At 38.9% G+C, this 24,712-nt stretch overlaps 1 protein-coding gene across 1 annotated transcript; it reads right to left on the bottom strand.

Annotated features, from left to right (window-relative positions):
• Positions 1–519: 519 nt before the first annotated feature.
• LOC145478760 (EF-hand calcium-binding domain-containing protein 6-like) lies at positions 520–24,712 on the bottom strand. The gene is made up of 37 exons (XM_081456882.1): positions 23,718–24,712; positions 23,138–23,232; positions 22,395–22,514; positions 21,661–21,767; positions 21,212–21,281; positions 20,660–20,796; positions 20,247–20,356; positions 16,927–17,054; positions 16,457–16,605; positions 15,838–15,948; positions 15,342–15,462; positions 14,957–15,127; positions 14,412–14,486; positions 14,149–14,309; positions 13,908–13,974; positions 13,637–13,737; positions 13,312–13,387; positions 13,004–13,099; positions 12,769–12,827; positions 12,350–12,457; positions 12,146–12,233; positions 11,678–11,916; positions 10,562–10,777; positions 10,007–10,157; positions 9,814–9,893; positions 9,144–9,299; positions 8,188–8,401; positions 7,826–7,930; positions 6,999–7,085; positions 5,865–6,020; positions 5,040–5,276; positions 4,246–4,359; positions 3,718–3,805; positions 3,233–3,317; positions 2,717–2,816; positions 1,878–1,976; positions 520–955 (listed from the first exon to the last, which is right to left on the bottom strand). Exons 1-37 carry the CDS (start codon positions 23,968–23,970, stop codon positions 782–784), a joined length of 4,704 nt encoding a protein of 1,567 aa, XP_081313008.1. The 5' UTR covers positions 23,971–24,712; the 3' UTR covers positions 520–781.

The following is a 24,712-nucleotide window of genomic DNA, read 5'->3' as shown; positions in this document are numbered from 1 at the left end:
CTTTACTTGAATCACTAAACCCCATTGTTTTCTTTTCGTGAAATGCAGTGTCACTAAGAGACTAAAGTCTGGTTTTCACTAGCGACGCAAGCACAAGCGCAAGCACAAGCGCAAGTACAAGCGTAAGCAATAAGGATGACCCAAGTGAAAACGAAATTCGACACTAACACAAACACAAGCAAAATCATCCGAACATTCCAAACTGTTTTGGCGCGAGGTAGTCTGGATCCAGTATTTTCATTGCCCAAACATAACCACGTGTGGGAAATATCCTTCTGCTTGCGCTACACCTGAGCTGTATTTCGTTTTCATTTGTTGCAGTACAAACGCAAGCGCAAGCACAAGAAAAGGAAAAAATTTGATCCTTGTGCTTGTGCTGGCGCTGGTGCTTATGCCGGCGTCAAGGCCGTTTTCACGGTGAAATAAGAATTGTGTTTGCGCTTGTGTTGGCGCTTATGGTTCCGTCCCTAGGGAAAACCAGGCTTAAAGAACGACAAGGAGAGCATTTCTACAACATTTATAACACTTATATTTGACAAATTGATATCTAATTTACAATTGCCTGTTAGATTCTCACACTATGTACGGATCACTACTATAATTAAATTAACCTTTCAAGTTTTCTTTTTACACACTTAGATACGTACAATGTTCAACAGCGACAGCGTGAATTTGCGTTCTGGTTAATAAGAACAAAAACAAATCTTAATTCTGTAGGGCACTTTATCCCCTTTGGATTCCTTTGGCTGATATTTCACCAAGTTCCAAGGTGGAACCTCTTTCATTCCAAATGTGCTCTGAGGAAGTCGTTGTAAGAAATCCTCCCCGTCATGTTTTTATCGTAAAATGAAAAGAGGTGGAAGAACTCCTCCTCGTTTAAGTCCATCTTGAATTTTCTCATCATCTGCCTGAACTCAGGAAGTGAACAAGTACCGGCGCCGCTTTTGTCCAGCGCCTGTGGAGAGAAGAAGACACGTTGACGCTTGAGTTAAAACATTTCATGATCATCGTGTCGAAATATAGGCTTCCTATCCTAGGTTTCCTATCCTAGGCTTCCTATCCTAGGCTTCCTACTAGGGAAATGACGACAACAACACCACCACACACAACAAAGAAGCCGAAGACGAAGACCAGAACAACAGTCATCAGACTGAGTAGACTGTTTATCGATAACTTTGTGATCCAATACTGATTCGAAATTTAGGGTTCCTGAACTTCCAACTTCCGAACCACCCGCCTCATAAAGGTACATTTTGACACAAGACTGAGAGGACCACAATCTAGCCGTAGACAGCAGTTTTATCCTTACTCGTCAACGTTGAGTATGGGAATCAACGCTGTTCAGGTATGTTTACAGCTCAGTCTCCAAACACATGTGGACACATGGGTCTCATTGTCTCCAAGCTTCTGGTACCCTTTCAGGATGACAGCTCAAAGCAACGGTCAAAACAGGTCAAACGTCGAAATTCACATAAGACGAACAAAACAGAGCGAAGGAAGTTCATGATAAGTTCGACGTTTGACTCCGACTGACTAAATTCGAATTAAGTTCAACGTTCTGACTCAACGATAGAGCTTTACCCGTTCGGATCGACTCAAATTGTAATTTAGTTCGTGTCATGTGAAATTCGACGGTTGACCTGGACCTAAGCCACAGAAGTACTGACACAACTCATAGTTCAACAGCTCTGCACCAGGTCATATTTTCACAGAGGCAACGGGAAGGGGGGGGGGACCGGGGGGGAGGGAGCCTCGCTTCCAAGGCTTTTTTTCTATTTAGAATGACAAAAACCCTGAGAACGTGGCTGCATACTAAGAAGGAACACAACGAGTCAAGGTACCAAGCCGAGCACGTGACATGAGATGCCAAGCCTTACCCTGAATGCTCTTCTCATTTCCTTCCAGTCGCGCCGGATTGGTGCCCGAATAGTGGCCATGAGCTCAATCAAACGCTCACTCATCAATCCTGGGCTCGTCTGAAACACAAATCAATCTGATAAACGACAAATTTGAATATAACACTAACAAAGAACATGAAATTAACATTCAGTCTGGTATCAAATGGCCAATTTTCTCCATTAACAAGAAACTGAAAGGTATACACACTCTCAGATGGGCATACGAACCGAACGCCTTAAAAGGTCGATTTCTGCTCTCAAGGGAGATTTCAAATCCTAAAAGTGATTGACTAAAGAGCAGCAAGGGGCAAACTCCATAATTAAGCTTAAGGGTAATATAGAACCATAAATAAGTGCGCGGTCATACATGAATTGGAAAGTTAAGCCTATAGCTATTGTAATGATAGAAATCGTGTATAGTATGTATTGGCACAAGAAAGGTAAGCATAATAGAGCGGTTTTCAATTGAAAGTCGTGAGACCAAAACCAAGGTAGTCACTCTAGCCAATCACAAAGGTGACCGACAATCCAGTGAGCCCATCATAACTCGAGGTAAACACATATTGTCGACCCGAAGCGAGGGAAAACGTATGCGAGAGTAAAATGGTTTTGGTTTGACTTTTGACTGGATGACAAAGTTGCGAGAGATTTTTAAGCCAATCGCTTAACGTAGTAATGCAAAACCAAAGTAAATGCGAATCTACTTTCGATCCTCAGGTGAAAACCGCTCTATTCTCACAACTTATCACACGTTTGATGGTTTCGATGGCGTCTTAACAAAAAAGATTTTTCAACATCACTCAGTCACCACAACTTACTGGCACTCTGGTTGGCTGCAGTTTGGGCCTGGCGAGAGAACTGCTATCTTGAGACTTCAGATTTAACACAAAATGTCGCATAAAATCTTTGTACACGATTCTGAAAATAGAAACGGAATGCACAGTTAATTCGATACATAAATAAAATAATGAAAGAAATAAAGCTCTGTATTTCACGGGAATCTCAAGGAGATTTTCATGTCTTCCTTCCGTTAATGTAAGAGCACAGTTCAATGAAGCTGAGCCACTGAACCTTGAAAGAAAAGTTTATTTCTTGAACTATTTTAAACTGCGCTCAATCTCATTAATAATGTATCAAGTCTAAAACTAAAAGCAAGTGTGATTCCTCAGAACAGAATTTAAACAGTGGAGAGAGTTTTCACATTTCACCTTTCCAAACACCTCAAATTTTGTAGAAAAATACTCAGCTGCGTGTTGCTTTTCTGTGTTGCCTTACGGTGTTTAGAAATGAGATAAGACAACCTCCCGTATCTAATATATTACTTTACATCCTACCCTCCTCTTTCTTCATTGCTGTGTTTCTTCCACAAGGATAACAACTCGCTTGGACCAAGATGAATATCATGCTTCCATAAAACATCTTTAAAAAGACAGACATTAATATTTATTTCACTGGAACGTAGTTTATATGAATGAAATCGACTGAACTGCCAATAGCATGATGTGATGTGAAGATGTGGTCAACGCGGTTGTGTTTTGCTGTCTAAGTAGATCTAAGTAGTAAACCTGTGCACATCAGCTTTATTTAAAAAAAGGAAACACTTCTCTAAAGATAGCAACGCAATTTCGTGCCACAAGATTTACACAAAACTAAGTCCCGAAGAAAAGGGTTTCAAGATTTTAAGCTTTTACGGAGGTAAATCGATACTAGGTTTGCAATATTTAACATTAAATTGTCTAAATTGTAGCAACACAGTCACACATGTAAGTTGTTTCGTGGTTGGCTATGGTATGGACTTCATCTGAAACTTCAAACAAACCTTTGAGTTGCTCAAAGTTGACCGTTCCTTTGTTCCCATTGTCAATGTTTCTAAAGGATTTCTGAATGTGCTGCCAGCGACGACAAATCTAAAAGTAAGATTGGATAAAAATCTGAGCAATTAAGTACGACCGAGATGTTTTATCGAGCAAATAACCCCTACAGTGAAATAACGACAAAAACACAAAAAACTGAATGCATATCATTGGTCGAGAGCATGTGCAAAAAGTACGTGTCAAACAAATGATCGCTGTAGAGTTTTTTCACATGACGTCACGGCGGCCATGTTGTTGTCCCAAACCAATCCTGTGGGAGCTGAACTCTTTTCTTATGTAAACACTTTGTTTTGTTCCAAATATTTGCATGTGTGCTGGTCACGTGACTAACAACGCTCTACAGTTTTTTCCAGCAGAGATCTGCCATGTCATACAACCAAAAAGGTTATTGGTTAATTCCAAAAGGCAACACATACATCAATTGCCAGCCACACGTTCCTACAAAAGTTTCCCACATTACGAGACGTACTTACCGCGTCTTTTATATTCCTCTCTACGTCACTGGCTGAGGGGGGCGGAGTCACGGTCTCAGGTGATGGAATCCTGACAGGCGAACGTACAGGGGACACTGCGGGCTCATACGACGCCTGAAACAGAAACACCAACGTCATAAAAGCAAAAATGCATAGCTGCGTTTGAAGTCATCCTCTTTTGGGGAAAACAATATACTACTTGATTTGATCAGTTCTTCTCCCTCCCTCTAACACCTCCCTTCCACCAGTCGATTTTCTTAGCTGACTCCTAAATGATCTTTTTGCAGAATGTCGCACTTAGACTACACTGCCCTATAACATAAATGACTAAATAACAACATTTATGCAGGCTAAGTTGAACTCTAATATAAACACAGAATATTCATGTGAATAAAGCCGACACAAGATTACCTTCCACTTGGATATAAAGATTTAACCAAGCTTAAAAGCGGAGCTCCTGATTAAAAGAAATTAACCTGGCTTGAGCCTGTGATCAGTCGAAAACCAGTAACTGGTCAGCGGTTAACTTAAAAACAAAACATGTGACCTCCATGAGGTGTAAACCTGAGCCACAGTACCCGGCAGCGCCTTTTAGCGACATTGTCCTTGTGCTTTCTCATAAAAATCTGATGTTGCTTTTTAACATAACTTCCAATCCACAGGAAATTTGTCTAGCAAAAGGCGTTACTCAACAGCAACTTACTGCGTCTGTTGATACTTACGCGCTAGTGAAAACCAGGTGATGGGGATTACTCGAGCTCTGGCAAGAGATCTTCCCTGATCTACTTTCTTACCTTTCTATCACGTGACTGTGGCGATGTTGCAGATGCTGCACGCGACACATCAGGCCGTGTGGAAAATATCTTAAGGAAATCCTTGTAATCTACGGTTCCATCCGGGTTCTTTGGAAGTTTATTCCAAATATAGTAAAACTGATCGCTGGTCATACGGAACGCATGCTCGTTAAGGATTTCATGGAGAGAGCTGGCGCTGACTGTACCGCTGTGATGTGTGTCCCCATCTGTGAACGCCTAACGAATTGTAAAAGAAATGTTTTCAAAAAATCGCAGCGAAAACGCATAATACGAAATTTAAAAGATCTGAAAGAAAATCACCTAGTTGGGGTTACATTCTTTAGACGAAATGACCCAATGAAGACACCAGCCTCCAAATAACGAATAAACATTTATACATCAAGGTGTTTTAGGAAATAGCCCAAAGAAAATACGCGAGCTGACTGGTTTAAAATCGTGTTTCTACTGAACAATAGATTATGAGCTCGAGATTTCTATCGCGTGATGGTTGACGAGGGCGCAGCCCGAGTCAACTATTACGCACAGAAATTGAGAGCGAATGATCTAATTGTTTTAGTATATTAATTTTCTACTTGTCGTTAACAACTCTATCTGAATCTTCTTCACAGACACCTCGAAAACACAAAGAAGTGGCCGTCATTTTGTTCACAACCACACACTGTTCGGCTACTCACCATCTACAATAGAATAGATAGTAAGTAGCGTAGCCAATCAGAGAAAGCCATTCGTGATAGAACACTAGTAGATTTGTACTAAAACCCGATAGACACGGTACGTGTTTCTATTTCTCAAATAAATATTCACCTTAGCAAGACTGTAAAATCTGGCCACTACAACTTCTCGGACTCTCTTTTCAACCTCAGCTTCACTCATTCCACGTGGTCGTCTCGTGACGTGGTCAGCGGTTTTTTGGCGTTTGTCAGATGAGGGATATAAATTCTCCAGCCACCTGCGACTGGCCTGGGAATAGAACAGAACATACAGGATTGCATTTTATTACACGACTAAGTTAGTTCAGAGGGCCAATAATTAAAATCAACCAATCAGGTTGCTCCTTTGCCGGTCCGATATTCTCTAACTATTGGACCGGAACGATCCCGCACGACCACTCACAACCTTTCCTGGTAGTTAGATGGCTTACGTTTCTGAAAGAATTTGCTTACAAATAAACTGCTCCTTTTCCTCTACCTCTCTTTCCCTTATATTTTGTTTAACATCCGTGATCGGACTAGACGTGAGTGCACGCCTACTCGGCTCCCAGTCAGAATTGCGTGTTTGAAATTTGCGTTGTTTTTTAAGTCCCTGATCGTTGCATTTTTCTAAACATTTTCAGTTCTGCGATAAATATCTTATTTACCAAACTAGCATCGGACCGTACCGGGAGGATATCGGCCCTCGGTCTTTTTTGTACAGACCTCGCGGCGCTCGGTCCGTATTATCAAGACCTCGGGCCGATGTTTTCCCAGTACGGCCTACGCGCTTGGTAAAACTTAGACTGGCTTGTGAATGAGAATTTATTTCGCGCCTTTTCAGTGTGTAAATCTCAGTATGTATATACTAAATAAGATATATATAACACCCGAGGTCCCGCTGGATTGGTAAACACAAAAATCGCATATCCATAGTAATACTATACCACGGAAATACGAAGCTACTGGGAGCAGATCTATTGTGATGTGAAATTAAAGTTAGCGTGCTTGGCAGTCCAATTGTTGCTCTTGCGACTTTGAACCTACTCCGTTCAGAGAAACAAAGTCATAGAAGTAAGGATTTTAACATCTTCCAGCGAATAGGGAATTATAACTTTCTAAAATGTTTCAAAGCGTTACCAGAATGGAAGTAAACAAAAATCTATGAAAACTAGTTTTTTCATTATTTCGCTGTCACTATACTCTGAAATTGAAAATTCATAGTAAAAGCAGTCACTGTTATTCTCACCTCGGCGTCAGATTTTTGAAAGCTATTCAGAAAATCATCATAGGAAATCAAGCCTCCTTCACCAACATTGACTTTCTTTAGCAGCGCCTGTAAAGGGGACAACAGATTAATAATACAATCCTTAAAGCAATCAACAGTCTGCTTCTTAAGTAAACAAAGGATTTGTTCTACTATACGTCCAACAATCAACAGTCCGGTTCGTAAGTAAACGTGACAACTACATGAATACAGCAGGATTAAAGGCTTTAATTGAACTAACAAGAGCCTGTCAGCAGTAGATTCAACAAATTAACACGACCTTCAATAAACCGGCTAAAAATGGGAATTTTAATCGGACTGCAAGGCGAAAACAGACACTAATTTAAGGGTAAACTGAAAATGTGTTACTTAAGGATTCCACTTGCTTGTTTTGCAACGATCTCTGAAAATTTTTATCAAATTTGGCCTAAATGCAAATTGCATGCGTTAATTGCCTTAAAAGAGCTTCGTCACGGTTTGCACATCTTGAAAAGTTTGGCGTAAGTTTTTCAATTTCGTCGTTTGCAATCCGTGTTAATCTTCTCCATCCTTGTTCCCTTATGGTTTATTATTATCTCTTTAATGTTTTTATATCTTAGTAAACTACTATTTTCAGGTTTCCTTCAATTTAAAGGTAATTTTGTATGTGGCCAAAATAACGCAAAATGCTGTGCCGAGCTCATTTATTCCAATCTGAATGATGTACTTGGTGCAAGAGGCACTGATACTCTGTAGCCGGCATTACGACTAGAACGGCTTTGTTCTAATCTATAGTTCTGTAATGTTACCTGAGTAAACGAGACAGTTACCTGAAATTGTTTTTCGGACATCACAAAGCAAAACGCATTAATTATTTGATGTAAGTCGTCTTTGCTGATCAGTCCCACTCCTTCTCGGTCAAACGCCGCAAAGGCCTAGAGATCAACGAAATTTTGTGAATGTAATGACACGAAAAGGTTGGCAATGTGCTTAACACGAAATAGCATTACAAACGGTACAATGGGCCATTTCCGAGTTGTCTTTTGCCTCTGTGTCAAAAGGAGTCTTCATGCGAAAGCATTCATAAGAAAATGTGTTCCTACTTCATGCAAATCAAAATCATTTTCACATAAAAGGTTTTTCCAAGAGGACTCGTTTTAAAACAGAGGCACAGAAATAGCCTATTACTTACCCTTTGGATAGTCTCAGGATTTTCGCCGATCTTGTTTCTCAGTCTGTTGATTGCGGCATCTGGTGACAGGGACTCGTGTCTCTCAAACACCACAGGCGTGACGACTTTGCCTGGCGTGTCCAGAGTAACACGACCATAACCAGCATGTCTGTTGTCCTGGAACGCGCTGAGAAATCTCTCATACGACAGTTTGTTCTTCTGGGACAGCCCACACCTGCGCAAGGCACGAGTGACAATAAAACATAAGTACGCCCTATAAAGAGAACTTGCGCTAGAAAGATATGTGATTGAGGTCGTGTTCTATTGGGATCAACTTTTTCTGGTTGGAGAAAACCTGTTTTCGGTTCGTTTGGTTGATCAACTTTTTCAACCGGCTTCAAACTCCGGGGGGGTACTTGGGGAATTTCTGGGCGGGGATGAGCCGCTGGGACCCTAGAACCCTTAGCCTATACCAGAGTTAGTTCAGCTGAATTTTGCTACCCTATACTAGAGTAAACTCCCCAAATCTCCCCATCTATCGACACTGTTGAGGCTGATTTGCCTACATTTAAACTTGCCGATTTGATTTTTTTATATTTTTGAATGGCAATTCCTGGTTTCCTTAGTCTAGATAAAATCTTCAACCAACTAGTCAGTTTTGTGAAAAATTATACCCTAGTCTTGACCCAAACGCTCTGATTTATATACCCTATCCTAGAGAAAACTGCTTGAAAAACATACCCTTCACAGCGGCACATACCTATATAGCCCATATATGGCAGTGACCCTCCAGGCTTCAAACCAGATTGAAACGCTTGAAAAAGCATTGGCAGCGATTTACGGCGTTTCAACCGAAAACGAATGGAAAAGTGTTCTGTGGAGAAACGTCAACCGTATAAAACCAAACCGGTTGCGGTTGAAACGGTTGATCTCCACAATACACGACCTAAGTATTTCGCTAAACTTTCGGTACAGACCTGTCCAGTAGAATATTAAGCTGCACGTCATCCAGAAAGTAGTGGAAGTCAAACAGAACCTTTTTCAGTTCGTTTCTTGATATGTAGCCGTCCCTGTTGGTGTCGACTGTCTCGAATGCCTTCCTTAAACTCTCGTATCCATCACGAAACCGATCCCTACATCAAAACAAAAATGATTTTGAGGCGTTGCTCCATCGGTGAAAACAACGGAACAGTTTTCAAACCGCTCTAATGAGACCTACCAACATTAACAGGGTTTTGTGCTTGCTGAGCTTTAATTGGTTCAAGAAACTGTACAACGTGCTGATTAATTAAAACCGACATTATTTCTCCGTAAAATAAAATAAATACGAGGCTCAAAAGGCTCTTAAAAGTGTCAAATAGTTACTTGTAAACTAAACGTTCCGGGCTTGGCCTTTTGGGCCTCGAATTTAATTTATTACATAGTGTCACGCATCTTTTGAATTTTTTGCTCATTCCTTCTTATTTCTGCGTAGTTTATATAGCTATAATCCGCCATAGTGATTGGGTCTACGTCTACATTCCCTTTGGTTTTGGTGTAATGACCGTCGTTAGAAAAACCCCTCAACTGACCAATTTAACGCAGAGAATAATTACCGGAGTAGAGAACACGTATGTTTGGAGGCAAAAAGCATCAACAAATTCTCACCTTAACTGCTGCTCCACTTCAAGCGCTGATAAGAACGAGGCAGCCTGTGCTTGATTCCACGTGGCGGCCACGTGCATGTCCTGGCAAAACGGGAAAAAATCTTCTACCTTAGAAAATTGTTATTTCAAGATTTCTTTTGCTTTAAAGGCCATTTTATACGTCACAAAACCTGATTAAACAGATCTTAACTCACCTGTTGTTTCTGGTACATACTCTCCATCACTTGCTGACTCTGTTCAGCAATCAGTGTACTTGGGCCATGAATATCACCAGGGGCAAGCTCCCCGCCTAACTTGGCTAAAAACTCGCGATGATCCACATAACCATTCTTGTCAGTGTCATACCTACAGAATGGATCACGCAATGAGCAACCAATACTTTATAGCCTGCTTTGGTTCATAGGCAGGAATTCTAGTATGAGAGCGGGGTGGGGGAGGAGAGGAGAGGGGAAAAAGAGGAGAAAAAGTGCATGAAGTGGGGGGAGGGGAAGGGAAGGGGGAAGGGAGGCGAGGGGAAAAAGAGAGTGAGCAAGGTTGGGAAGCATTTTTGGACAGTGTACAGTGCAAATGTGAACTAAGCGCTCTGGAAAATAGAGCCATTTACAAGCACTCTATACCCTTGGAGAAAAGAAAAGTGACTATTGATATGCCCATCCAGCTCCCCAAAAAATAACTTGTCGCCACCACATCAGAGCTGGCTGATAAGAAACTACTTAAATCACGTGTTTAAAAACCTAGCTGTTACTTACTTATCCCACAGTTTCTTGAATTCTTCTTTGTTGAGTGGGATTTGGAACTGGTAGAGCACTTTCTTAAGCTCTTTCTTGGTAACAATTCCATTTCCGTCGCGGTCGAAAGCCAAGAAAGCTTTTGACAAATCCTCATTCTGTTCCCAAGCTTTTCTTCTAATGATCTGGTCTGCCTGCTCGGCTGTCAGGTAATTCATATCCTGAGTTTCATTGAAGCTGAAGAAGGAAACCAATATCACACATGTTAAAATTGGATCAGGAACTTAGGAAAGGACGCCATGGTGTCATCGTGCCTCGTTTGTCAGAGCACTCCGATGAATGACTGAATGTCAACTGAGAACAGGAATGTTAATAACACAAAACAAGAGCAACGCTTAAAACACGACCAGTTTGAACCAGTTTTGGAAATTTATCACGTTAGACCAAACACCAACAACACAAGTCAATCTCGTAGGTTTTGTCACAATCAGTTTTGCAAACAGCGGTTTTCAATTGAGTATTAGGGTCGTAAAACCAAAACCAAGGTATTAATTCCAGCCAATCACAGCGGACACAGACAATATGTACAGTGAACCAATCAAAAACTCGAAGTATCTATTATTACATGTAGCTGACCTGAAGCGTGGGAAAAGGAGTGCGCGTGAGTCACAAAGCTGTTATTGCAGTTATCAGCGGCTTGACATACAAACGAGGCGCAAGGGTCAATTCTGCATTGTATTGACCCTTTCGCCTCGTTTGCATGCCATTTAAAACAAAAGAATGTTTGACCGCAGACTCAACTGCAATATCAGCTATTGGTTTTGGTTTAACTCTGATCGAATGAAAAAGCGGCGCCAGTTTTTTTAAGCCAATCGTGTGGCTTAGTTGATAAACAACAATTACTTTTCGATACTCCAATGAAAACCACTCTACCCTTGCAGAGAACGAACTGCGTTGGCTTTAAGTCAACTCTACAATCTGATTTGCCGCAAAAAATAGTTATGAACAGGAGACCCCCAAAAGCTCACGTCATGCAAATAACAGGCGACAAAATGGGAAAAACTTTCACTGGCTCATTCTTAATATGATATTCACAAGAAGTCCCTTTAGCTTGTTCTTGTTCTTAGCACAGCGTACCTGTGGGTAGAATACAGCCAAGGGTGTCCCTCTTCAACAGTCTCCACGTGCTCAAACCGTTTCAGGAATTCTCTGTAGTTCAGTTTGGCTCCTTTCTGTATACCGAGGTTTAACATGAGCTTATCAAACTCTTCGTCCGACAACAAGAACATGAACGAGTCCAGAATTCGCCTGAATTCTGGCCTAGTAATCAACCCATTGCGATCATAATCGATTTTCTGGAACGCTGCACGTAAATCCTGCATAAGAAAAAGGGAAAACGGGAACATTAAACATACAAAAAGTAGTTCTCCAAGAACAAACACTTCCCATATCAGTTGCTCCTTTCTCGAGTACCACATTTTGTGATATTTATGCAGATGGTGCTTCATAACTTTGGTAAATCACGGCATTAACTAAAGACTTCGATGATTTTTGTTTTCAATGTTGTATTCATATCTGTGCCTTCATTTGTTGCCGTTTTCTAACCTGAAAGCTTTCTCTGAGTTTAGTTCTCAGTCTGGCCTCCACGACACTTGCTTTCATGGACTCTTCCTGAGGCACTGGAAGGTTGTATCTGAGAAAAGAAATATTTGCGAGGTTAACTGAGGTTCACGCCGGTCGACCAAGGCACAAACTAAACAAAAGAGACAAGATAATAAACAAGAAAAACAAGACAAAAATCCTTGATACCTGTGACTGAGGTATTCGCTCACTCTCTCTCCCACACCAAACGAGCGACGATCCTGAAAGTTATCCAGGAATTCCATATAGGAGAGCTTCCCTTTGTGAAATCCCAGCCTAAAAACAAGCATACAATTAACTATTCTACTGCAATTTCGTCAATTAATCTAGGAACGCTGTCCATTAGTTCACGGGGCGGGGGTTAGACGAAAACAATTTAATCGGAAAGCCGGTCGAACCAGGCTAGTTCTTGCAGAAAGGATTAACGAGATCGTCCTCCTCAGATCTCGCTCGCCGGGCTCGCTCTGCTTCTGGTCCCAGATTGTTCTTGCCCGAAGCCTCCTTTACAGCTCACCAAGAAGCCATTTCACAGGCTGGTTAGGTGAGAGAGGTTCAGGATATAAATATGGAATTTTACAAAAGGTTACCTGGCACTCAGAATGCGAAACTGATCATCCGTCATGTATAAACCAAGACTGTCTAAAACCTGAGAAATTGAGAAATAAAACTAAACATATTTTTGTTCACGACTCTAACATATTTTAACAAAAAAAAAATACCACCTTTCCAACAGCAATTGTTAAACAGGGCAGTTGATCCGTTATGGCTCGTAAAAAACGACAACAACAACAACAAAGCTAATAAAGAGAGAAGTTTACATACCATTCTGAATTCCTTTCTTGAAATTTTCCCATCTCCATCGCCATCGAATTTGACAAATGTTTTTCTGAAGTCAGGCGACCTCTGAGCAATGTACTCCTGAAAAGAAGAAGCAATCTTAAGTTGACATTTTATTAAAAGTGGACGAGACATGTTCAACAGTTCAAAACTTGTGCAAGGAGGTTGTAAGTAAAGAGTTCACGTTTATCAGGTAATAAAACGCGCAAAGTGGCAAATATTGATTCTTTTGTATTGATGTAAAAACATCTACGGTCAAATTACTGTGATTTTTACGTTTTAGCCTCCATTACCTTGAGGATGTCCATACATTCATTGGCTGTTTTTTGACCTGTTAGGCTCAGCGCTCTTTCTTCCGCCAACTCTAATCTATAAACGCAACAATAAGTTGGAAAAGAAATTACAAACGAAGAAAAGTAAGCTAATCATACTTCTAAGCCTAAGTTGTGTGTTTTGCTTCACTCTTTAAACTTTTCTTCGTACTTCTTTGGCTACCCACCCCTCATCTCAAAGATAAGTGAACATTCCACCTTTTCGTCTCCCACACCCAAATGAATCGGCATACGAAATTGTGGAGTCACCCTTCCTCAATTCCTAAGATGAACAGGACATTTTTACCTCGTAGACTGGTCTTGTTTCATGAACTCCGCCTTGGCTTCACTTTCATCATGAATTCTTGTACTCAAACCATTAATATCACCTCCAACAATATCAACACCCTAAAAAGTTATCAAAAACACATTCCGATGTGAACTAAAAGTAGATCAATCCATCTGCAATGGCTTAAAAATACACTTCTTGCAATTAACGCACTTGGAACAAAACTCACAAGTCTACACTAGCTGCTCTGTATAACTTAATATACAAAGCTGTCTTGCAATGTACTCACCAGTTTGCTGAGAAATTCTTGAAAATCAACAGTTCCATCTGTATTTTCATCAACGCGACTCCACATTCTGAAAATCATGGAATATTATCGGTAAGAGGCTGAGGTTTACTTTTGGATTCTTGGACAAAACCCATTTAACAACTTATGTTTGTCCAACACTGACAATTTTTTTTGTGTGAAAATGTCTATAAAAGACTATGTACGTCATTAATTATTACTTTTGAAATATATGAATACTTACAAATCAAAATGATCATCGGAGACCGGAAGGCAGTATTTCTCAAGAAGGTGTTTCAGCTCATCACGTGATATGGACCCATCTCTGTCTCCATCAATACCAAGGTATGCTGAGGCAATTGCCTTCCAATTGTCTGTAATCTTTGCCTGCAAGATGTCTTCCACCTAAAATAAAACGATTTGATTTTGCAGAAAACGTTAATGTGTTAAAAGTTTCTTGTGCTCAAACCATTTACTCTTAACAATAAAAAAAATATAGAAACTTACAGTTGACCAGGCCATGACGGCAGGAGGAGAAACACTTTTTGGTGAATGGTCTGACACAAGCCAAGGATGTGCACCCTGAAAACAACAAGTTAACAGTCCAATTAACACTCATAGACAACCTGTTTATAAAAAAAAAGATCGTAATTGGGTGTCAAGTATTGCCTGAAATGTTCATTATCTCCCACCTGCAGCCCAATCTCTGGGTGAGAGACATGTCTCTAATGCCTGAGGATTAGGCTGAGGGCAGGAAGTGACAGATATTTCAGGCTATGTCATGTAGAGCTTATTTACAAGCTAGGTCTAAAAGACCAACTGTAACTTGCAGTTTTGACCAAAAAAACATCGAGACATTGAACAAACTGACAGGATACACTAAGTACAATAGACAATGCTAATAATTTGCAGACCAGATTCAGATACCTATTAATCAGAATGCCATTACTAATGAAACTGGTTTGTCAGTTCAAACTTAATTGTATTTCAGTTACAAGTTGGCACACTTCATAGAACATTAAATTTTAAAATATAATTGCTTATCCACTAACCTCAGTTTCTCTTTGCTCAAATCTGTCCAAGAAATCTAAGTAGGACACATAGCCTTTGCTGTATGGGTCAATCTTAGCCATCAATTCATGAAATTGCTTTTGGCTCATACGGAAGCAGAAGCTTTCCAGCACACGTCTGAAGTCCCGTTTGGTGACACGCCCATCTTTATTCTGCAATACAAAAGATATGCCTACATGAAATTAAACCTATTGTGGCAAGCCTTTAAATAATCAACAAAGGCGTTAACATCTTATGATGATCCTGGGACGTATTCTAAAGAAGCTTAAAATTCACATTTCACAGCCACTAAGCCTTTGCCTCTGCATAAAAAAAGAAAAAAACTTGGTCACACATAAGCAACTGGCATAATCAGTTCTCACTTACATCATCAAAAACAAGGAATGCTTGTTTGACAGATGAAAAACTGTTCATGATCTTGGAATGCAGGAGTTTCCAGATGTCATCAGTGGATGGCATTTCTTCTGCCTCACGAACTGGATTGTATCTGTAAAATAAAATAAAAAATGAATTCTTAATACATGTATGACATGTGCTTTTCTTTTTCATATTGTCTAATAAACTCAACTGATTATTGGACATGTTTTCAAAAAACACCTTGAATGTTTGGCAAAATAACATAGTTGCACTATAATTAGCCTAAATAGTGCTCCGATTATCCTAAATAGCTCTCTTGCTCTCAATAATTGTAAAGATTAACCCTAACAGGCACCTGTATCCCACATTTAATCTAACTTGTAGTACCACTTCGTCATTTCACCATTTTGTGTTTTTAAGCAAGCCCCTGTTAAATTAGACTTTCTGTTTAAAGTTTAACAAGTACTAGTGCAGAGAACTGATCGATGCAAAGTGATCAACATACTTGTGACTGGGCTTGATTGGAATAGTTTGGCCATTTGCTTTTGCTACTGGCATCTGGAACTTTTCAAGGAACTGTTCATAAGATATCTTGTGATTAGCACGGATACCACACCTGAAAATTTAGGTACAAAACTATTGTGAGCTGTAGGAAATTTCAAAACTTACTGATAACAAGCAGAAAACAACACTCCCTTTACATGACAAACAGGTAGCAGACACTAAAATGTTGAAAAGTGACTCACGCCACTTTTCAACAGCCAGTGCCAATCACTTTTCAACACTCATATGAAAAAAAAACTGTATGCATAACACATTAGAGCAGTTTTCAATTGTGCATTGAAACTATTCAGCCAATTACTTTGGTTTTGTTTTTGGTTTTACTTCGGTTTGAGATTGGCTGAGTAGTCTAATTGGTAAGTAATTGGTTTGGTTTAGTTTTACGACACTCAATTGAAAACCACTGCTTAAGACTAAATTATATTTTCTTCCTTGGCATACCATACTAGGATCAAGGGATCAGAGCAGTCAAATGTAAAAGAAAATTGAAATTACATTTGAAGTTACATTTGTGGCAAAGGCTTAGATGATGAATTTCAGTGATGTAGGTATTATTTTGATACCTATCCATTAGCTCCACAAACAGCTTGTCTGACATAGGAAAGGCAAAGTTAAACAGCACTCTTTTGAGTTCATCCAAGGTAACAAAACCATCTCCACGTCTGTCAAATGCTACAAATGCACGACTTATGTTTCCATGATTTTCAATCATCTACAATAGGAAATGTAAAATTTATGATTATTAGAAATTAATTAAATAAATTTTCACTTTATTGCTTGGCTTAATAGGATCTCAGTGGTCAGCTTTAGCTCTTGAAAACTTGGTTTCTATTAAATTTACTAGTTTCATCAATTTATTAATTATTTGCATATTTACTTAATACATGTAACTATGTGAATTCCACTGGATACAAATGTTTCCATGAAATTAGACATTCCTAGTGAAAATAAACATTTTGAAAGCAGGTGGATGTAACATTGAAAACGTCTAGAAAAACGGTACTAAGAACACATGTAGGTCACAGATTATCACCTTCTTTCTGAGTTTGTGCTCAAGTTCTGTTAATGTAAGAACTGGAGGACTCTGTTTTCTGTCTTGACTTGATCTTGGTCTGCTGTTAACTGCAGCTAGTTTCACGAACTGTTGACCTTCACCTTGGCCTGCGACAAGAGTTAGTAATAAGTGAAGAATGCATGTTTAAAATTGGAGTTGTTTACATGTATGACATTTAAAATGTGTAACTGGCAAGAATAGTACAGTTTGCTCAACTGGGAAACACTTTGTTTTCACATGTACATGCAAATACCAGTTCAAGCATTCTGTCAGTTTCCAACCATGCGCGTAATCATTCACATCCACAGAGGCTGTGTTCCTTTTTTTCAGCACCAAGAATAATTGTGACCTCTGGCTCACACAACAGGACCTGATTTTCTGAGCATGGGCAAAGCATTCATTTCGTGTTCTCAGCCAATCAGGTTTGTCAGATTTGTCCGTAAATTGTAGACTTTCAGTGTTGGACCCACCAAGAGCTTAGGATTCTTGGAACTGACCAAAGGAATGTGGCATCTGGGGATGTTGAGAATGGCACATAGCTAATCAGCTCAGTTGTAGTCTTTCAATTTGAAAGTACATGTACATTCTGACAGGTGGAACACACTAAATGTTGAATGCTTGGAATTTGTGTGTCTCTGTTCTTGTATATGCAAATGATTGACAGCCACCCTCTATTAACATGGGTACCACATATTCAAAAAATATCCACACAGAAGAAAGGTCAGAGGACAACATTCATACACTATACATGCATTTTTCCTGTATGGATTTTTCCTGTCAGTTGAAGGCAATAAAAACTGCCACAAACATGATACTACCACCACACAATAGCATTATGATTATGTGATAGGGAATTATCATGGAACAAGTTACACACTAGAAAACTAAATGCATTAATACAGTGCAGCTCAGAGGTAATAGTAAGAGAAACTCAAAGCTAATCAGGAGTAAAATTACACCTGTAATTAATCAATTACATAGTGCTACTGAACAAACATATTAGTACTCAATTGAAGCGTCAGGTTAAACATACTCATCAGAGTTCTGTGGTGGATGTTTGGAGATTTTTCTGGCGTTTGCCTACTGATTTCATGAATAATTTTCTTTCCTTCTAATGAGTAGACAAAAGGCATTTCCCCACTGTAGTGGTCTTGTAGCAAAATTTGTCGTAGAGGTGCATTTTTCTTGATACTTGGGAAGGTACAGGATCTTTTATGAATCCTTGTATTATACAGAGGATGTTTCCTGGGCATATAGAATGTAAAATTGTTTTTTAAATTGTCAACAGCATAGCCTTGATTTGGTCTTCTAAGCTGTACACTGAGTCTGAAAGGGGTTTCCATAGCCAAGTACATTGTGATATGACTCTACTGACAACCGATCAACTAAGATGTGTCACAATAAATGATGCCTGTAGATCTGCATACAGTTGTCAACTGACTGGTAGTTAAGATGGAAATTAAATTATTTAAGTTCAGTGTTGCTAAGGAGATTTGTTACTTTGAGATTTTGTTATGGCTTGCAACAAATCTGGAGAAATTAATATTTAATTCATTTACCTTTAATAAGAGGAGAAGTAATTTGTTTTCAAAATAATTGGATGCAATTTGCTAAATTCACAATGTAATGCCAAAACAATGTTACCGATGAACATGTATTTTATACCAAAAAGAAGTTCATTTCACAACATTTGTTTTTCACGTAGTGATTCACATTTCATCAAGTTACTAGCCTAACTAAAAGTTTCAGTTTCTTAAAATTATTTAATATATATCATGCTTAACAACAAGTCATGTTACATTATGCACCTGCATGTGTCAATGTTATGAATATTTAATCACAACAGTTACTGCTGCTGTGAATATTTAAAATATGGCTGGACCAAAGACTAGCTAGTACAAGAGGAATTAAATACTAAAATGTGTAATACTTTGTAATGAAAGCTGATCACATCAGTGTAACCAAAGAACAAAATTGATAAAGACAATGTGCAGTGTGTAGGAAAAGGATAAGAAAAGAGCTGATTTAAAGGTGTCATAAAAATTACAACTACATGTATAAGCCAAGGTAAATGAATTGAAAAATAATTAGTACTTGCAAAAATTGAGTAACTCCATATAAAAAAAGGTTTCTATAGAAATTTTGAACATCATAGATCTGTATAAAGCATTGGTGTTCTTGCTTTCGAATTAACCAAGTCTGAATCAATTAGAAAAACATTAAGAAATTTTCACCAACTGATACTATAGCTTCCATGTGGTAGCACATAATATCTATAATAATTGAGGTAAAAAAGATCAAAAAAAGACAATGTACTTCTGAAGTAGGTAATTTGTTTTACAGTTAAACTGTTATTATTTGTGATTTGCTTCTTTTAACCTATATATCTGTATATGTGAACTGTAAACTTACAGTCAGTGTTAGCATGTTATGTGTACAGTAAGTCTAATATTTATCAAAATTATATTACGAAGAACTATTTAGTACTATCCATAGTCCAAGTCATTCAAGTGGAGATAAAAATGTACGGTTAAGTCTGTACAAGAGCCAAGTGGCCCACCAGGCCGGAGCTTATCCCAGTTTCTGTAGCATGAAGCGACTAGGAGTATTTCTACTCTCCCCTGGATGGGATGCTAGTCCATCGCAGGGTTACCCCCAGCATTAAGTTCGCCGGTACCCATTTATACACCTGGGTGGAGAGGCTAGAGGCACTATGAGAGTAAAGTGACTTGCCCAACATCACAATACAATGTCCTCAGCCAGGGTTTGAACCCGGAGTGCTTGATCCGGAAATGAGTGCACTGACCATGAGGCCACCACGCTATTCAAGTGGAGATGAAAAGGATTAATGGTTAGTTTACTGGACTCTGGATCAAAAGATCCTAGTTCAATCCCTGGCCAGGGTCACAGTGTCGAATTCTTGGGGGAGACAGTTCATTCTCACAGCACCTCTCTCCTCCAAGGTGTATAAATTGGTACCTATCCAGCACATTAATACTAGGGCTGGGAGTTGAAATACTCTTAGTTGCTTAATGCTACAGAAACTGGGATAAGTTCTGGTGGTATAGGCCACTGGCCTGACATAGAATTACCTCAGTTTACCAGTAGTTCAAAGGATGGATAAGACTATCCATCAGATAAAACACTATCCAGTGGACACTATAGTTTGTTTTGTTGACTTTTATGCACTGGATAGCAATTTACCCTGTGGATAGCAATTTACCTGGAGTGGAGAACATTATTTACCCTTAATACAACATTAACTAGGCCTGGATCATTAATAAGTTATATTATTTTACCTCCTTTATTGACTTGATTCTTAGGCTTTGCGCTTACTCCGAGTCGCTTGAGGAAGTCCATATACTCAAGAGTGTGACCGTTACGTGTCATGTCATATTTACACCATAACCTAAAACAATAATGAACGGCAGCAAAATTAAATCATAGACAGATGATCATGAATTGTAAGTAAGCTTTCAACAGGCCTATGAAATGGAAAATTTGACAGGCTTGTAAACACAGCAAAAAAACTAAACTGAATGCTGACTAAAAAGCTCTAAATAATATGACTCCTGATTGAATCAGAATAACATGTAAAAATACATGATCCATATCCTAATTTATTATTTAATGTCTGTTGAGAAAATGAACCTATCTACTTATTCTGTAATACTGATAAACAACTGCGTAATGTTACCAAATTTTAACTTACTTGTTAAACTGTTCATCTGTTAGCCTGAAGCAGAAATTCTCTATGACTCGACGCAACTCATGCTTCTGAATCTGACCATCTCTGTTGTAATCAAAGAGTCTTAAAGCCTTCATCACACTTTGCAGCTGGCCTCCCATCTAAAAAGAAGAACATTGTAATACATGTACATGCGACATCGTCAAAAATTAGTCAATAGTTTTTCTACAGGCCTGCATGGGATTTGAACTTTGATCACAAGGCTGGGTTCACAATCAAATCCGTAAGTCACAACCTGACTAACACCATGCACAACACAACAGCTATTTGTTTCTACTTAAACTTGAAAAGCTGCCTAACAGTGATCATTGTGTTGCTCCCAAATGTACATAAACATCCATACCCCATGTACTTTTTAAATTATTTTTCATGGTTAGAAACCTCCTAGACCTAAAGAAATTCCAGGCTTCATACTTTATATGTTTTGGCTTTAAATGAGACCTCCTTCCCCCTCAGAATTTCCAATCACCCTCTCTGGGGTGGGTATAGATATTTCTGTACAATAAGTTTATTTACCTTTCTTCTTAATTGACTCTCAATCTCATCCATGCCCAGTACATCTCTTGGAGATTTGGTCTGGTTAAATCTGCATTACAATAAAACATTACTGTAAAAAGAAGTCAACTTCTTTTAATATTTAATAAACATTTGGATTGGATGTTAAGTATTAGAATTCTTCACTTTGCCACACTATGAAATCAATATCCCCATGGGAAGGTTTATTTGTTTTGTAGTAGGAGACAGAATGTTATGAATTATAAAAACAGAAATATTTATAAAATCTAGTTATCTAGCATCAAAGGCACAAACTGCATACATAGGACCAAAGCTGCAAAGCCTTTTGTACACACTGCATGTCTTCAAATAGGAAGATCGATAATATTCTAAGCATTCATTGGCTTCTCGCACTAGACTTAAAGAATGCAACAAGAACAAAAGTACAGTGTAGCTAGCGTTAAACCTACTTATGCAAACCACCAAGCAATCGCAAGCCATCTGGTGTTCCTCCTCTCTGGTGGTACCTTTCTAAGAACTCTAAATAGGAGATGGTTCCATCTCTGTTTGTACCAACCTAGTACAGTCACAAAGCAAAAATGTGATGTCAAATACCAACAACAACAACCACAATCTTTATTTTCCTTCATTTTAAAATTACGTGTATTTGGCCCGCGGATAGCAGGCGGGCCATTAATCGCTTATGCATATAACTAGATTAATTAAATAACAACAATAACAATCAATTTAAGATTTAAAAGATATAAAATACATCTTGGTAGCTAAAACAAAACTTTTAGAAGTTTTGAAATATTACCAGTTTCTGATGATTTTACAACTAATAGGAAGTCATTTGAGCAGAAACTGTCAACAAAACTTTTTGGGTAAATTAAGTTAGCTATCTAGTTTTTAAAAATGACCTACACATGTAGCAGACCAGCAGCATCACTCAAGCTACACATCAGAAAACATGTCATCATTGCCAAGGAGAAAGAACATTAAAGAAGTACAAGTTGGAAGGCTGGCCTGGGATGTTTGAAAGGTGGATAACACTATCCAACGGCTAAATCACTTCTAGTGGATAGCACAGTTTGTTTTGTCAAGTTGACACTTATCCATTGGATAGTGATTTATCCAGTGGATGGTCTTTAGTAAGGCAAAGGTGTGTACATGCACAAATGCGAGTGATGTTTTAAATTTTCACCTTTTTAATAAGTTTGTCAAACTGGTCCTCTGTGAGAGGGATACAGAATGACTCAAGAGCTCGTTTGAATTCACTCTGAGTAACAGTGTGAGTCTTCTCTGCATCAAATGTTTGGAAGGCCTGGAAAATTAAATGAAAATGATCATAAATTGCATTTTAGAATTTACAAACAGCAGACAATGATCAGTGTGCAATAGTTATCTTTATCTTATATTTTGCTTTTTTCACTTTCTCACTCTTAATCAGTGCAGTATATGTGGATTAGTAGTTTTACAAATTTACATGATTTGTACAATGCAATCCCTGAGGGACTAAGAACTTGACTTCAAAAATTAACTTGCTTCGTATGCTCAGACTACAGATTCCATACATGATATACATGTACACAGCCCATCTTATTTTGTAGTATATGTAGTCTACTGTGTGAGGTTCACACACAAAAAAGGAAAAGAAGGGGGAAAAACCAGAGCCAAGACACCATTTTTGAGGGATCAATCAAGGACTGACACCCATCCCTCTTCCATCCTTCTTCATCATACCCTTGTTTCCAATTAAAAAAAGTCGAAATATTTCAACATAACTGTCTCACAGTTTAACTGTATTACTATAATGTCTTACTTATAAATCAAACGAGGTTAATTACTAATTGCACTCTTAATGAAATCATCCATTGGAGATCCCCTTCGTTCGGAGAGATTCTTCTTAAACACTGAATTCTGATAATACCGATGAAGGTCACTAACCTGGCGTAATTCTGCAGCGTTCACTCGAATCTTCTCCCTCAGACGTGATTCGATCTCGATGAAACTCAAATTTGCGTCTGGAGACTTTGGCGAGCCTGCGAAACACGGAACAAGTTTCACACGATCATTGACGTTCAACAACGCAAAAGCCGTCGAAAAACAAGCATTCATGTTGCATTGCACACTAAGATCTATGAATCAATCAAGATTGAAGTTCGATGGTACACACAGCGAAGAAAATACAACTTTATGACATACAACAAACCTAATAAGCTCGCGCTTGTTAAATCTTCCAAACAAATCAGTGTTCTAATGGAATATTCGATTGGTGAATTGCATTCTGATCGCTCGTTGTTACAATGCTGCATTTGCAAACTTATTTTATCGGGAAAATGAAGAAACAAAACTGACAAAGAAAACACACACGCATAAAAAAAATCATTTTTATTTCCTTGGCAGGACCATTGAAAAAAAAAAAGAATCAAATCAAAATGAATTCGAATGATCTTTAGCGACAGCTCAGTTATTCAACAAACAAAAGAGCAACAGAGAAACATGCAAAGGTCAAAAAGCTACTCACCTAAACTCAAGTCAGAAGAATCTCGCCTTCCAGGAGTTATGATCAAAACACTCGACGAAACCCCTTTTGATCTACGTGGTGAAACAACTAGGTCACTTTCTCCACGAGAAACGTTGCGAGAAGACGGTCGTTCGAGTGTTCCAAATGCAGTTGACTTTCTGGAGGCTGGTCGAGGGGTTATTGTTAGCGCACGCGAAGACGGCCGCAGATCCGAAAAACCATAAACTGCAGGAACAACTGCAACCTTGGCCATCTTTTAAGACGAAATCTGTAAATATAACTGGCAATATAGATGTAAACCACTATGAAATTTGGCCAGGATTTTGCTTACATTCGATCGGCCATTTTGGCATTCGTGTTGTGTTGTTGCTATGTCGGACCGACTCCACTCGGCGTTGGCGCCGTTGCTAGGCAGTCAATTGGTTGCTCTTTTCCCGGGAAATATATTCTGTAATTAATTTCAGACACTTTAACTCTTTTTGCCTCCCCTTTTCGAATCTCTAGATTCTCCTTTTTTCTCATTGATTCTCGACCCGTCATCTCCTTATAATCCACAGAAAAGTTTCTTTTTCTTCTCTATCTGCGCATTCGAAATGTAAATTAAGGCCTCGTCCCTACGCCGGATCTGTAAATAGATCCAAAGAGTATTGTGGGAACTTTCATGCCTGAAGTGGAAAGATCAAGAAGAGTATAAAAGAGATTTTATTCCCTGATTTCTTCTGACTCAATGTTTGAGCCTTCCTCCCTCTCTCTGAGCTCTCTGAGTTTTCCACTTGTGCGACCAGACGAATCGGAAAAAAAAGATAATTACAAACGTCCGGGCAAAGGTATACTTTGTAAGGGTCAAAGTGATAGAAACGTGGATTTGGGAGAATCTAGCGGCAACTTGTTCTTAAAGGTATACTTTTGTAAAATAGCAGAAGGCTTGCAAACAACTTTTCTGCGCTGAAACTCATGAGGTCGACTGGTGGCAAGTCTGCGATCAGGCATTCTTT

This window comes from Orbicella franksi, chromosome 2, assembly GCF_964199315.1.
Source record: "Orbicella franksi chromosome 2, jaOrbFran1.1, whole genome shotgun sequence".
Taxonomy (NCBI): Eukaryota; Metazoa; Cnidaria; class Anthozoa; order Scleractinia; family Merulinidae; genus Orbicella; species Orbicella franksi.
This window is presented reverse-complemented; position numbering and strand designations above follow the sequence as displayed.